This window comes from Carlito syrichta, unplaced genomic scaffold (genome assembly GCF_000164805.1).
Source record: "Carlito syrichta isolate Samal-C Ts95f unplaced genomic scaffold, Tarsius_syrichta-2.0.1 Scaffold304757, whole genome shotgun sequence".
NCBI lineage: Eukaryota > Metazoa > Chordata > Mammalia > Primates > Tarsiidae > Carlito > Carlito syrichta.
The window spans coordinates 370,990-387,636 of record NW_007248853.1 but is presented as its reverse complement, the minus strand read 5'-3'; the positions used below and the strand labels follow the sequence as shown (position 1 = coordinate 387,636).

Genomic DNA, 16,647 nt, shown 5'->3' with positions numbered 1-16,647 from the left:
GGGGGTGGAGAAGGGCGGGTGAGGAGCGGGGCGACTCTGAAGAGTCCGAGGAGGGCGGAGGGGAGGGGGAGGCCTCCGACTTGGGCTTGCGCCCGCGGAGGGAACGTTGGTCCCACGGCTCTCCCCCACGCCCCTCCCGCCGCCCCCTGCTCCAGCTCTTCCCACGGATGTCGTTCGGAGGGGCCTGGGGTCGGGGAGAACGACGTGCCGGGTGGGCTTCGGGAAACGTCGCTGGCTCTGCGGACACTGGTGTCGGGGCTTTGGCCTCAGCTTCCTCCCCCCCCCCCGCCCCCGTCCCAGCGAGGTGGGTCCTGTGAACTTTTCATCCCGCGACCCCCTCCTCAGGAGCTCGCCTAGTCTGAATTTTGGGGGGGGGCGGATTGAGGGCTGTGTCGTGTGTCCTACGGTGAGCGATCGTGTTGGGGCGCCGGAAGAAGCGGGCTCTCTGGGCGCCCCCCACGCCCCCGCCCCGTAGCCGCCTCGCTGACTCCGCCTGCTGCCGTTCTCCGGTTACCCGGCGGGTTGTCGCCGCGCTCCGCACGCACCTGCTCCTTTCTCTCCCTCTCACCTTGGCCAGGGCCGCCGGACACGGGGGTGACGTGAAGCTTTTGGACTCAAGGGAAGCCCTGGGTGGACGGAGCGACGAGGTGAATTGATTATGGAGAACCCTGGCTAGCTTTTAAATCAGCAGACTTTTTAATCATCGGGTCTGCCAAGTTCTTAAATCGTTTGGGGGACAGGAAGTTAGTGACTTGGCCAATCAGAAGAGGAAGCCTTGGCATGGATGATTTTATTTTTAATTTTATGTTATTGAGTCGGGAATCTCTGTCGCTCGGGCGGGAGGCAGGAGTGCAGCAGCATGATCGCGGCACCGTGAATAAGCTGTGACTACGGGCGTGCGATGGCATGGGTTTTTTCTTTTTCTTAAAGATGTGGGGTGCAGTTCAGGGTTAGGTATACAAACGTTGATTCTGCAGGTACCCTTGTTGATGAGGTGTGCCCCTCCCTCCCCTGGCAGTTTCCCTCAACTGCCAGCCCCACCCCAGCATGGGTATTTAAATGATAAGTTTAGAGTTAGTGGATGTCCTTATCTTATTACAAAGTAGAGATGAATAGGTCACTTTGTTGTTTTGTAGGATTTTAGAAGTTTGGGAGATTTAAACATTTATGTGTATCACATTGTTTGGCAAAAGGATTGAAGTAATGTAAGTTTAAAATATTGATAAATTGCATTTTTCCTTTTCTGTTGATTTTTCTAAACATTTTATAGCATAGATATTTGTTATCCTGTACTTCATAGTGTAAGTAAAGCATTTATTAAGGTTATTTTTTAAAATCCTAAACAGACAAGAACTTTGAAGTGTGGAGCAGGAAAGGAGCCATTTCTGAGTTGCAAACACTAGTTTCTAAACAGGTAATTTGATGTCATTATATGTGAATTATTATCCATTTTATTATAGTTGAAGAAGACTTTATGATGGAGACTCTTATCAATATAACAGTGTGTGATTAAGGACCTTCTCTGTTTAGTAAAGGAACGTTCTGAGTTTGCTGCCCTGTTTGCTCTGCTTTTTGGCATGCCACTTTGGTCTGCCTTCATATCTTTGTTAGAAAGTCCATTCCTAATTATTAAATACTAGAATGTGTATGCAGTTACCCTTTGAAATTTTTTTGCCTTCACAAAATTTCTTTAGCCCATTTGAGTTGGAATGTGTCTTATCACAACGGGCTAGCCTCTTTTTCCAAATCCATTTAACCTCAAGATATTGTCTACAACATTCCTGTTAATTGGTTGCTTATTTTCTTGTTCATGAACTCTAGTTTTTGAATTTGTTGTACTTTAGAATTCTCTTAGTTGTCTAAAAATACTTTAAACATTACTTTGAGTACATAGTACATTGTCACATGTTGGCTGTATAAAGATATTCTCTGACAGGCAGAATAGAGTGCTGCAGAATGTTCACAAGGGAAAGTTAAATAGTTGCTCACAAAGGATAATTTAGAAATTAAATGTTTACAAGATGAGAATTAGAAGACATTTTTGTTAGAAGTATTTGGAAATAATTCCTCTTTTAAAAATTCTCAGAAAGAAATACTTTGAATTTAATTATATTGTTAAAATTTTAAGAAAGTTCATTTTCAAAGTTTGTTTAATATGTGTGCTTGCTTTCTACAAAAGCTGACAGGTTTTTAGTTCCTCTATGAGGACTTGAGATGAGATTATTATTAAAAAATTGATTTTATCTTAATTGTAATTTTTTTAAAAACTGGAAGACTATAGCAAAATAGGGCAAGAAAAATGGAACTCATGGAAAGGTCAAGATGTGTGTTTATTAGATTTTTTAACACGAGTGATTGCTATATAGTAGGCATTAGTAAACTAGAAAAGAATTACAAAATCAGTTATAAATTAATTTTCCTTTTCACACATTAGGGAGGACGGGTAAGAGGAATAAAAACATAGGGTAATTGAGTTAACTCACATTTGGAAGACCTGTGTTTTTTCAATAGGGGATTCGACCATTTGTTCCTGAAGGAGGAAAGTAGATTTGAGACTTGGAAAAAACTAGAAAAGGTGTGGGCTAATTACATTAGGGAATTCAGTAAGAAGCCAACAAGAAATGTGTAGCAATACATTCATTTTTACAAATTTGCTTGAATGCCTGCAATGTGCTGTATAATGACTGTAAAGCACTAAAGATAATGGCTGAGAGCAAAACAGACAAGGTGCCTTAACTTACGGAGTAAACTTATGTTTTAGGGGAGAGAGAGAGAGAGAGAGAGAGAGAGAGAGAGAGAGAGAGACAGACAGAGACAGACACACACAGAGAGAGAGGTGTGTGGTGTTGTATACTTTAATGGTGGTCAGAGTCAGTGCCATTGTTTGACAACTTTTTCACTATTTGACAGTTTGACAGTAGAAGCAGAGAAAGTAGGTAATGAATGAGGTTGATCCAGAATTGGATTGACAGAATGGGGAGGTAGTAGGTAAGGCAGTCAAGGATGCTAGCAGGCATTTTTGAGATGACTTACTTGGTTTGGGTTTGAGTAGGAAGCAAATGATTATTAATGTATTCAGGGAGAGAGAAATGATCAAAGGATTAGTAGTTCTAAGGAGGGCTAAGGGCGGGTTCAGCAGGCATGAGAAAGAGAGAGAAGTAAAATGCAAACGATCAGAAAGAGAAACTTCAGAAGTTCAGGATTGTGAAAAAATTGCCAGTTCAGAATGAAAAAAGTATTAGAATAGAGAAAATGAGATGGACGTTGAAATTGAGGTCAGAGTCCTAGAAAAATCATTGCAAATGTTCATGGAAGCAGGGAATGAAGTAAAGAGTGAAACCATTTGCCATTTGTTATCCAGGAAAATTCTAGACTCTATTGGGTAGATATTTCCACAGAAGACTGTTAAGTAATTTAATGCCTTTTAAGAAATAACTAAAGATTTTAGGAAAAGATCTGTTTGTTATGATATTTGACTACTTGGAATTTCTTCTTATTTCATGGGTAACTTAGTCATAGATATTTTTATGTTTTGTTTTTGAGCTAGGCTGGAGTACAGTGGTATGCTCAGGGCTACTGCAGCAAGTAACTGAACCACAGGCCACCAAGTCCTACTAATTTTTGTATTTATTATAAGACAAGGTCTCACCAAATTGCTCAGGTTTCCAACCCCTGGGCTCAGGCAATCCTCTCGCCTCTGCCTCTTAAAGTGCTGGGATTGCAGGTGTGAGCCACAGCTCCCAACTTTATAGTAATTAATACCGTGATATTCTACTTAGATATATGTAATACTTCTCCATAGTGAGAATCCTGCAGCAGGATTTTCTTCAAAAAGATTAGTCACTGAAAGTATCTTCAAATTACCATGGTATATTTTCATTTTGTATCTTTTAAGTAAGAATAGGACTATCCAATAAGGCTATTAAAAACAGCTAGAGGAAATTTATATATAATAAACATTTATAAAAGTTTAAACTTTGTTAAGTATGGCATAGTATGGGAAAGAGTGGTTGCTTAAAGTTAAAATATATATTCTAAATCCCCATTCAGCTGCCCATACCCATCATTGGTGACCTGCACCAATTGTTTCCTAACAACTTCAGCTTATTTGTCCTATTGTCTTTCTATTAAACTTGCCTAGCAAGATTTCAACCTTGGATGGATTCAGTGGGGTGTTTATATAGAGGCTTATGAGCACTGCTGGAAAAAAAATATTTGCTGTGTGTATTAGAGATATCAGTGAATAGTCTCTGGTTTCACCTGAGTCCTTAGTGCTGCCCACAGTCATTTTCCATTCCCTGCTCTTCTCAGATCTCTTAAGACTGCTACCTCACCCTCTCACATTTAAGGTACAGTTCTTCTTACTTCACATCACTTATGAATACCCTCAATTTTCTACCACCAAACCTGCTAACCAGCCTCCCACCAATTCCATCCTTTGCTTTTGTTTTAAGGAGAGAGGTATTCTTCCTGTCTAAAGCTAATCTTTTTTTTTGCTTCGGATCCCATGGCTCCCACTTTCTCAGAAACCACACACTATTTACTTCTCTCTTTTCTCTTCTGCATTTTTAGCATCTCCCTGTTTTACTGTCAAACTTCAGACATGCTCAGGATACTTCCATTTAAATAAAACTGTCTGTATTATTCTCTCTGCTTACTTCCCTTCATAGACTGATTCCTTAAAACTATTACCTGATAACTTTCTTTTTTCCCTTCTTCTCATCTCCTTGATACACTTTTTCCTTTTTGGCATACTCTTCAAATCCCTCCTATCTTTCTGTACCTTCTCAGTAGCCTTTTCCTTGTCTTCTCTATTTCAGATTAGTATCCTTTAAGGTCCAGTCTTCCCTTACTCTTCATCTTCTCCCTGAGGCCCTCTGTCCCACTTCAGATACTTTTATGAATAGATGACTTGCAAATCTCTCTCCAACACAGATTTCTCTTTTAGAGACAGATCAGTGTTTTTCCTAGACAGATTTAATGGGTTGTACTGTATGTAGGCATCTCAAACCTAATGTTTTAAAAACTGAACTCCTGAAGCTCTTCTTTTAACAACTAAAACTTGTTCGTTTTCTAATCACTTTGTATCATCACATACCCAGTTGCTAACAGCCTAGGGTTCATCTTTAATCCTTCCTTCTTTGTCTCCCATATCTTAATACATTATTCCCCCTTTTTTCATGAGGGACACCTTCCAAAGACCCCGAGTGAATGCCTGAAACTGCAGATAGTACTGAACCTTTATGTTTTTTCATATACACATACATATGGTAAAGTTTAAAATATAATTTATAAATTAGGCACAGTAAGAGAGTAACAATAATAACAATAATAGAACAATTATAACAGCATACTGTAATAAAAGTTACATGATAGCTGGGCGCAATGGCTCACACTTGTAATCTCAGTGCTCTGGGAGGCTAGGGCAGAAAGATTACTTGAGACCGGGAGTTTGAGACCAGCCTGGACCCTGTCTTCACAAAAAACCAAAAAAATTAGCTAGGCATGGTCGTATGCTCCTGTAGGCCCAGCTACTTGGAGACTGAGGCAGGAGGTTACAGTGAGCTATGATTGCACCACTGTAGTATGTGCAACAGAGTAAGACCCTGTCTCTGAAAGAAAAAAAAAAAAGGTTTGTGAATGTGGTCTCTCTCTTTGTCTCTCAGAATATTGTACTGTACTCACCTATTTTCTGATCATGATTGACCATGGGTAACTGAAAACTTGGAAAGCAAAACTATTACAAAGAGGGGACTACTGTAGTCACCAAGTTCTATTGATTCTGCCACAGAAATCTTGCTTGAACTAATCTTCTCCACATGCCTAGTGATTGTGGGAAGTCTTTCTGTACTTCTGAATGCTAGTTTATATTAATGTGTCTACACACTAATGTGGAAGACAGGGATCTTGTGTTTTTAATGGTGACTTTGAGTGGTTAGAGAGGTTAGAATAAAGAAGAGAGAAATGGCTTCTTCCTTTTACAGGGGGAGGTATTTACTGTCTTTGAGAAATCTGTGAATGTTATAAGAATTGATCCACATGCAATTATTTCTTTAGATTTATACTGATAATATTGCTTCTCTAATAGTGTACCTTTAAATACATTTGGTTGGGAGATTGAGGTGAGTGGATTGCCTGAGCCTGTGGGTTCAAAGCCCGCCTGGGCAACTTGGTGAGACCTCATCTCTACAATAAATAAAAAAATTAACTGCGCCTGTAGTTCCAGCTACTTGGAAGGCTGAGGTGGAAGGATCGCCAGAGCCCCTGCAGGTCGAGGCTGCAGTGGCTGGGAGTGGCCACTGCACTCCAGTCTGGGCGACAGAGTGAGATTCCAACTCAAAAAAATAATAATAATAAATAAATAAATTAATTAATACAGTTGGTGTTGGTTTGGCTCGGTGGCTCAAGCCTATAATTCCAGCACTTTGGGAGGACGAGGCGAGAGGATTGCCTGAGCCCAGGGGTTCGAGAGCAGCCTGGGCAACTTGGTGAGATCTTGTCTCTACAATTAAAAAAAAAAATTAACCAGGTGTGGTGGCGTGCGCCTGTAGTTCCAGCTACTTGGATGGCTGAGGCGGAAGGATCTCTTGAGCCCAGCAAGTCGAGACTGCGGTGGCCATGAGCATGCCACCGCACTCCAGCCTAGATGACAGAGTGAGACTCCAATTCAAAAATAAATAAATAAATGCATCTGGTGTCATTATTATAAAGTTACAAAATATTCTCTCTCATGTTGTAATCACAGTATAACAGTAGACACAATTTTTTATCTTTCTAACTTAATAGACTTTCTCACTTATTTGTCTTTTAAAAAAGATTTTTAAAAAATTTGATCTATTTTTCCCAAACTAATTATGGTATAGCGTTTTATAATCGTTTAGAAACTTATTCAAAGTTGTTAGTAATAGTCATAGTAGTGTTCAAAGTCATTGGCCTGTAAATAATTTAGAATAAGCTCTACGTTTTAGAGGTAATTTATTATAATATAAAAGTAGAATGTAAAATAGTCTTTCTCCAAATATATTCTTAATACAGTTATCTTAAAGTAAGCTTATTTTATTATTCTATTGATAGAAAGTATAACATACTCTATTTTAAGGTAAAAATGATATGTAAGAATTTTTCTTCAATATCTTAATCGTTTTCCCTTTAAATTTACTTTTTAAAACAATTTGCTTTAGTGCTTTAAAAAATAATATCATCTCTAGTGACTGTTTTTTGACTTCTGTTCTTTAATATTACAGATTATGTTAGTAGACCTAGAAAACATTAGTTGCAGAATTTTAATTTAAAAGCAATGTTTCTGTTCACGGGACACACCTCTCTATGGGTATTAATTGTTTAAAAAGTATAAAAAAATAAACTTGCTGAAAACATATAAGACAGAGAAAAGAGGAAAAATTACATTTCTACCCTCTAATAAAGAATTGCTTTCATGAAAGCATTTTAGTATGTTTTCTTAGCTTTTTATTTTGTAAAATTTGTATACAATTTTCCATATTGCTTTTGTTCTTCTTTTATGTGACTTTTTTCATGTTATAAAGACAGGCTATATTATCCAGCCTTCATAATTACATATTTTGAAGGGCACTTCATATTCTATCCAGAGGGCATAGATTTTCATTCTTGGGCTGGTACTAATTTAATTGAATCATACAGACAGCATTGTTGAAACTTGGATTAGATTTCTACCTTCCTGACCTTTGTTGCTACTCTTGCTTTTATTTTTCAGCTGTTGAAAATTTTTTTGACTTATTTATTCTTCCAGAAGAATTTTAGAATCATTTGTCAAGCTCCAAAAAGAATGAAGCGGGATTTTAATTTTTGTTGGGATTATATTAAGCCTATACATTTAGGAAAAAACGGTTGGTTGTAATATTTAGTCTTCCCATCATGTCTGTTTTTCTGCTTATTCAAATTGTCTCCTATATTTAAACTTGAAGTTTGTTTTTATGTGTTAAAAAGCTTGACTTTTTCTTGATTCACAGAGAGTTAATTGTTAAAACCAGTATGGCCACAGGAGGAGGTCCTTTTGAAGACGGTATGAATGATCAGGATTTACCAAACTGGAGCAATGAGAGTGTTGATGATCGACTCAACAATATGGTATGATATTTTACTATTGATAGTGTGTTATTGACTACTAATGTTAACATGTAACTTTATCCTGACCAAATCTAACTCACTGAAGTTCTTTGTAAATAAACACTTGCTGGCCAAGATATTAAGGGACCCTGGACTATTTATTATATTAGTTGAGGACGCCTTGATTGCAGGGAACAGAAATAACCAAAAAAGCAGATTTATTATAAGGATGTGAAGGTGTTTTATGGAAACCATTTGGGTTTTAGGAAGGGGCTGGGAAAAGGAACTAGAAAGTTGACAAGAATTCCTCTTTCACTACTGTGACTCTGCTTCTGAGTGCTTTTGTCTTACACAACTTTCTCTTCACATATCAATTTACTTTCCTTTTCTAATCCATGTGGTATACTATGGCCACCCCATCATTCTAAAGTTTTTGGTTATGTACTGACTTGTCTCTTAGTTCCAATTTGAAAATTTTAAGTATGATTATACCAAGTATGATTATACTAAGTATGATTAGTCTTATATGGCCAGGATAGAGTGGGCTTAGTTGTATAAAAGGTTGACAGGACCATCCACTCATGGATTGGGTGGAAGTACAGTTCATAGAGAAGGGAGTTTTATTATAAATGAGGAAAATATCCAAGTGGTTTTACTATAGTAGTAACTAACAGATTCTTCCAGTATACATATGGTGAAGTTAAAATAAGCACTTTTTGTTACGCCATATCGGATATTGTCACATAGTACATTTTTGCCTGTGCAAATAATAGCTATATTATTGCTTACTAAATATTAGATACTATGCTAGATGTTTTATCTATGTTATTTCTAATCCTATTTTAAAGGTGACACTATTTTAGGGATAGGAAACTGAGACTGCGTGAAGGTAAATAAATTGCCTAGGGGCACACAGTGGAATGTTTTTTTCAGAAAACAGTGATTACTTTAGAACCCAGATCGATTCCAAATCTATCTTCTTTTTACCATACATACTTACTAAAGGAGACCAGTAAAGGTACCTATAATTTATTTCACTATTCAATTTGTAGAAAGAAAATAACAATTTTTAAAAATGCTTTTGAAAATAGACTGACTTTAGGGCTGGGATTTGGAGATTTGTTTTTGTTAATGGTTTATGACAGGAAATAATTTATTTTCTGAAGGATGGGCTATAATTAGGCTGGATGTAATAAGTGAAAAAGTGAGTTAATAGAAATAAGTAATTGTCTAAGAGTTTATGTGAAAATTTGTCATTTTTCGTTTAAATTTTTAAGCATACCACAATTTTTTAAGCATACCAGCTTATTTTCCTGGTTTGATGAAGGCCAGATTAACTTTTGCTTTTACTTTTTTAAAGGATTGGGGTGGCCAACAGAAGAAGGCAAATAGATCATCAGAAAAGAATAAGAAAAAGTTTGGTGTAGAAAGTGATAAAAGAGTAACTAATGATATTTCTCCGGAGTCATCACCAGGAGTTGGAAGGCGAAGAACAAAGACTCCACATACCTTTCCACACAGTAGATACATGACTCAGATGTCTGTCCCAGAGCAGGCAGAATTAGAGAAACTTAAGCAGCGGATAAACTTCAGTGATTTAGATCAGGTTTGTGAATTATTTTAAAAATCAAGTTGTGACTTTGGGAAATACTTGAAATGGATTAAATAATTTGTTTTAATAATAAAAAATTGAGCTATTAATTTAACTTTTGCTTTTTTATTTTCTGTATATATGGAAATAATTTTAATCCATGGTGATGTTACTATGTTTTTTGGAGGGAAATGAAGTCTTATATGTAAACTTGCTAAAGACCAGTATTTCTGGATTTTGTTACTATTATGTGACTAACTTAAGTGACTTCATTATGAAGCTAAATTTTGCATTTTAGTAACTGAATAAGATTGCTGTTAAATAAATGGAAATATGCAACGTAGTATATTTATTATTAGATAAGCGAGGGATGTGCTGGGTCACCTGTAGAAGAATGAAACTGTTTTGTATTTATAATCACTGAAATAAAGTTTAGATCTAAAAGCAAGTAAAAATGATAATGAACTCTTGACAAGTATTTTACTGTCATACCTATACTTTGCAGATACACAGGTTTCCAAATAGAAAGGTAGATTCAAGTCTGATATGGTGATGGTGATAATCATTCACGTCTGTTTACTAATTATGAACACTTAAACTATATGCCAGACATGGAGCTGAATACTTTTTCAGACAGTGCTTCATATACACATCTTTATGCTGATGTTCATGTTAACTAACATGGAATTATTTTTTCAAAGCCTATAAAAATTCTGTATACAAGTAACAAGTAGCAGTGTAAGTTGTAAATGTCGTCCATAGTCCTAGTAAAGGTTGATCATACCTATTTCAAAAATCCAAAATGCTCCAAAATTAGAAACTTTTAAAGTGCCAGTGTGATGCCACAAGTGGAAAATTTTACCTGACTTCATGTTAACAGGTTGCAGTAAAAATATAGTCAAAACTTTTTTTTATGCATAGAATTTTTAAAAATATTGTATAAAACTACCTTCAGGCTATGTTTATAAGATGTATATGAAACATGTGAATTTCGTGTTTAGAATTGGGTTCCATCATGAGGATATATCTCTTTATGTATATGCAAATATTCCAAAATCTGAAAAAATATGAAGTTTGTAACACTTACGGGCCCAAGCATTTTTAGTAAGGATACACACCTTGTACTTCATTTAGACTAATCTCGTTCATATTCGTCAGTTGAATTGTCTCAACAAAATGAAGTCTAGGAAGTGCTAATCAAATTTTGATAATTGAATGGAAGAATTTTATAGATCTAAAGTTCCTTCAGGTTTTTCTGCAAAACTGTTCACGCATAACATTCTGAATCACTATCTGGTGGTGATATTAAGAACATTGGATTTTAAAAAAATACTGTTGTAAGGTTAATGCTTATGGGATTTGATTTCTTTTTTCATATATAGAGAAGCATTGGAAGTGATTCTCAAGGTAGAGCAACCGCTGCTAACAACAAACGTCAGCTTAGTGAAAACCGAAAGCCCTTCAACTTTTTACCTATGCAGATAAATACTAACAAGAGCAAAGATGCAGTAACAAGTCCTCAGAAGAGAGAAACAGTTGGATCGGCACAATGTAAAGAGTTATTTGCTTCTGCTTTGAGTAATGACCTTTTGCAAAACTGTCAAGTCTCCGAAGAAGATGGGAGAGGAGAACCTGCAATGGAGAGCAGCCAGGTGGTAAAATATGTTTATTTTGCTCCTTGTTTTCACACCTCACAGTATAATACTAAGATTTTAAAAATAATATTGGCTTATACCCATAGAAATTTTAGTTGGGTGGAATTAAAGTACTTCCCTGATTCCCAGATTTATTTAATATAGAATAAATTTCTTTTTATCCAAAGTGATTGTAGAAATGGCATATTCAGGTTCATTAAGGCTTCTATTTATTTGCTGAATACTATATCACCAATTTTTAATAAAGGGGGATTGGAAGCAAACTGATTATTTAGGTTTTTGTAAGAATTATTTTTTACACAACAATGTAATTCTTCTAAGTACTTTTGAGAATAATACTTTAAATTTACTTATAAAGAATTATGTTGACATTAGAAGGAAAATTTATGCAAATAATAGTTAAGTTTGATGTGCAGTTCTACAAATAAAATCTTTCAGAAAATTAAAATAATAATTTTGGAATTATTTTTAAATTGGCGGTGAGAGTTTTTAAAAAGTATTATCAATTATGTTTTCATTAAAATCTAAGTTTGAGTTTTTGCATGTATTCATTCTTACAACCTATTTATTATTTCCTAAATAAAAATTTGTAAAAATTGTTGCTGTTGAATTAATTATGCTCAGTTGTACATATTGTGTACTTTTATGCTTATTTTTTTTTTTTAATATTTTCTCTGCAGATTGTAAGCAGGCTTGTCCAAATTCGTGATTATATTACTAAAGCTATTTCTATGCGGGAAGATCTTGTGGAGAAAAATGAGAGATCTGCTAATGTTGAGCGCCTTACTCATCTAATAGATCATCTTAAAGAACAAGAAAAGTCATATTTGAAATTTCTCCAAAAAATACTTGTAAGTTTTAGACCTTTGATAATGTAATATTTTTGTAGTATTTCAGTGAATAGATACTGATGACGTTCTGATGCCACCCCAGAGGAGTTAACATATTTTCAAAAAATCGTGCCATCCATTATAACATTTTATTGCCCTTTTTAATAGTTGTATGATTTATACCACTAAAATATTTCAGGCTAGAGAAAATGAGGAGGAGGATTCAGCTGTGGGATCTGATTCTGTAGCTGAGAGCACATCGCTAAACATAGATGTGCAGTCTGAGGCTTCAGATACCACGGTAAGCGGTTTTTGGTAATTAAAATGCTGGAAATGAAGATTTAAACTTTCCCCCCCAATTTTCAAGATAATATTTTATAGGTGCTCCTTAATGAAAAGTGTATTCCAGGGAAGAAACCCTCAAATTGTTAATGCTGTATATATTCTTCCACGTTTAAACACGGAAGTTAAATGTTTTGTTTATTAACATTAAAAATACTTTTAATGGTTGTTTTGAAAATCTGCTAATTTTTCATCTTCAGTTTTACAAGAACATATTTCTAATTTGTCTTTTTAAATAAAGCTTTACTAATTTTAAAATGCATCAGTAATATTAAAATTCATCGTGGGGATAAGGGCTATAGGTAACATTAGTGATTACTTAGTATATAGTCTATTGGAAAAGTCTCCAAGTTGCCACTGAGAACTCTTTAAAGGTATTAGGATTTTTCATTTCTCAGGCTCTATCCTAGTACTGTAACAAAACCAGATTACTGAAAAATCGACTTAAAGACTAGTAAGTGGGACAGGATAGCATCTACATTGTGATTTATTCACAATGAGAAAAATACTATAATTTCTGACTCGGCAAAATGACATCAAAATACTGTTTCTTGGAAAAATAGGAATTTATAAAATGTTGAGGAAAGATTTGTAAAATAAACTTAGTTTAGTTAGTGTACTTCAAAATGAGTGTGCTTTCAAGCATTTCTAACAGATGTGCCTATAACCACAGTCATCAGTCAACTTTAAAACTTGTTACAGACTGGTAATGCTGTCTTTTGAGAGGATAATTATGTATATTTGTTGCTTTTGAGATATGTTTCAAAATACCAGTCAGCATTAGGGATTTGTGGGTTTGTTTCCTTTAAATATTGATCTGAATACTTTCCTATCTGCCTCCTTTCTCTTCCTTGCCCTTCCTAATTTGAAGAGGACATTTGAATTTTTTTCTCTCCATATTTTCACCAGGAGATACTCAGAGGGCCTGATCCAAACAGTTGTTGAAGATTAGATTCTACTGTGAGGAAATTGTTTTTCTGTTTACAGTGGTGCTGGGAATAATTTCTTAGGATTGGGGCAATGGGTAAAGGAATTCTTTTGAGGAGGGGTGGGAAATTGTGTAGATTTTTATAATTTATATGTTAGCATCTAAAGTATTTACCATGATGAGAATTTCTTTTAACATAACAATCATAACAAGCATAACAATCATTAATTAGTAATGGGTAGCAGAATAAATGCTAAAATTTGCTTTAGCAGTTGTATAACTGGGAAATTGCCTGGGGTGTGATACTTGCTTAACCTCAATAAGCAACAGTCTAGTCTACAGAAACCTGATTAAGTCTGATTAAGGTTACTGCCACTTGGGTGGGGTAGTTTGGTTCTTTTTTTCTTTTTTAAAGATGGACTGGTAAATTTTTAAAATTTATTTACAAGACTGACTTGTATGTTAAACAGGAGTTTGTGTTAAGAGATTAATATGCTATACTATTTAATAAAGGAAGCATCTTTTAGTCTGAAGATTTGGCTGTGCATTGAGGATAAACTAGGGAATTGAGCTTCACAAGAACGGGTTTCAGACATTGACATTACTATAAGTTCAGTAGGCAAAGGAAACAGACCTCAGAATGACAGGGAACTGAGGCCTAGTAGGAAATACACTCAAATACACAGCTTTCCCTCAAGGTATACTTTATAATGTTAATTTGGGAAGTCTCTAAATAAGCACCTTTTTTGTTCATATTTTCTCTTCTTTACTTGCATTTCTGTTGTTGCTATTAACTTTCACATATACAAATTATTAATATGATTATTTACTATACTATCATTTGCTATCCCTTATTTCTTTTACTTTCTTACCTCTCCATGGATTATATCTGACAGCTGTTCTTAATTTACATGAACAGAAACTTTAAAATGTAATTAATTTCCTTTTTTTGCCATCAAGGCCTCAAAATATAACACATTCTTAAACATTGACTCTTGGTTGCTCTTTTTTTTCTGGTAATTGTGTTCATGAATCAAGAAGGTACTTTAATTTTTGTCTTATTTCCTGAGGTCATTCATTAAAGAACGGAGAGGAAGCTATTAGGAAACTTTCTTTTTAAGAATGAAATGCTTTTATATATATTTTTTATTGTTTTTGGAAACTCCTTTTATTTTTTTTTAAGAAAAATATTTATCCAATGGACTTACTGGCTAATGTTTTTGCTGGTTTTTCTCTGTTTTAAGTGTTCTTTTAATTTTTTTGGGGTTTGCAAAAAGGCATTCCAGATAGGTTTAAAAACAACTATTTATAGTTCCAATTAAACAGTTTGAATAAAAATATCATTTATAAAAGTGCTCATATCCTTTTGGCAAGAGCAAAGTACTATTTTAATAATTGAGTGTAGACAAGACTGATTTCATGTTTTATTACTAGTTTATTACCTAGGACTTAATCTTCCTTTTCTGTTTTATAGCTATTTTATGTTTTGTTTTTTGTGGCTGTTTAAAAATGACAAAACTTCACCTCTATGTATTTTGGCAGTTTGGTTTTTTAGTTTGTTTATTTTTTTCTGGCTTTCACAAGAATTTGAGAAGATGACAGTTTTAAGTCAGGATCTTATTACATAAAGTGTTAAGCAAAAGATGCCCCAGTTCAGCTGAAGAGTAAAAAAAAGCTGATTGTTTTAAAAGCTATTAGCATTGAAGAAGAGCATGAGCATGAAGCACAATAGGTATCCTTTGGAATTTTGTTCTTTAATTTCCTGTATAGTGACAAGTAAAACTTCAGAGTTAAGTTTTACTACAGCATGGTATCTGCCAATTCTTTTTTCCCTAAGGCATTATATTTGCTTTTAAAATTTTTTCTGTCTTTAAGATTCTTTGAATAATGTCCTTATAAATAAATATTAATCTTTCTTGAACTTCTTGGAGTTTATTCAAATTTGACTCTCTTTAATTTGATTCTTAAGGCTGTTCCAGTGTTGTTCTGTTAGTACTCTATTAAAAATGATTTAAATTTCTTAAAAAAGAAATCTGTATTCCTACCATCTGACTTTATTCTTTTCTCTGCTATGCAGGATCTGTGATTCTCACCATTTCATTCTCATTCCTTACTTAGAATCTTTTCAAAATACAGTATTTTGTTAGAATAGTAAAAAAAAAGTTGAGGTCTTATATGAGATTCAGAACTGAAAACAGCCTTGTGAGTTATGCATGTTATGAAATGATTGATATTCTAGAGATACCTGCAAGGGCAGATTCCATTTTTATGGAATATTTTATAGACATGATGACATTTTTGCATAGTTTTACAAAAGAAACTTTTCCACGAGTACCTAGGTCCTCCCTGTTTGTCCATACTCATTACCCACTTCCCATTAAATCTCAGCTCTTAGATATAAACTTATATTTATACTGTGTACCTTTATTTTGGCTTCATTTTATTAATTTCTGATTATTTCGTGTGAGCTAGCTCCTGTCTCCCAAACCTGCTATTCTCAGAGATTGTATCTTATACTTCTGGATTTAGGATCCAAGCACATAATTTTGGGGCAGACAGTATGTTGTAAAGAACTAGGACCAAGAACCTGACTTTTCCTAACTGACATTGGATAAATCATAGCTTTATCTTCTCTGGGCTTATAGTTTCTTACCTTTCACATGAAAAAAAATTGTACTACATAATTGTCTGAAGGTGTAAAGCTATAATCTGGATCGCTGAATAGTTATTAGGGGACCCTCAGTTGAGTGGAGCAAAGGAAGACTTAAGGTTTTCTGAAATTGGACTGTTACATATGTGCAGCTTGGGATTTCATGCCTAAGTTATCAATGTATTTTTAATCTGTAAACTAAAAATGTAGTTGATGAAGGTGACTCAAAAAAGTTTAAATAAAGATATGTTTGAAGGATGAAAATAGTCCTAGCATTCTTCTTGGATTTCTATTTCAACCATTATTTTCTTGGTATGTTTTTATTCCCAGATATTTTTATTTTTGTTTTCTCATCTTCTCTTTTTGTGTATTTGATCATAGTCCCTACCCTCCTCCATTAGCTCAGCTTTTCTAAGTATCAGTTAGAAATGTTATTTACATAGATGTAAAAGTTGACAAGCAATAATAATACTGTTAATTTTGAAAATTGTTGAGAATTCATTTTTGGATTAGTGAAAAGTCTAAAGAAAGTTGTATTTACTTTAATAGCTTATATAATTCTTCAT

General features: G+C 34.8%; 1 protein-coding gene across 3 annotated transcripts in view; it reads left to right on the top strand.

Annotated features, from left to right (window-relative positions):
* PCM1 (pericentriolar material 1) overlaps positions 1-16,647 on the top strand; it is a 97,541-nt gene that overhangs the window by 419 nt on the left and 80,475 nt on the right. For 2 of the 3 annotated variants that reach the window (XM_021713831.1, XM_021713832.1), the window contains exons 2-7: positions 1,352-1,414; positions 7,989-8,106; positions 9,446-9,691; positions 11,059-11,328; positions 12,012-12,182; positions 12,361-12,462. In XM_021713831.1, coding sequence (XP_021569506.1) covers positions 8,011-8,106; positions 9,446-9,691; positions 11,059-11,328; positions 12,012-12,182; positions 12,361-12,462 — 885 coding nt within the window. In that variant the 5' untranslated portion in view covers positions 1,352-1,414; positions 7,989-8,010. The remainder of the gene's footprint in view (positions 1-1,351; positions 1,415-7,988; positions 8,107-9,445; positions 9,692-11,058; positions 11,329-12,011; positions 12,183-12,360; positions 12,463-16,647) is intronic. The other variant, XM_021713833.1, reaches the window with a different exon arrangement.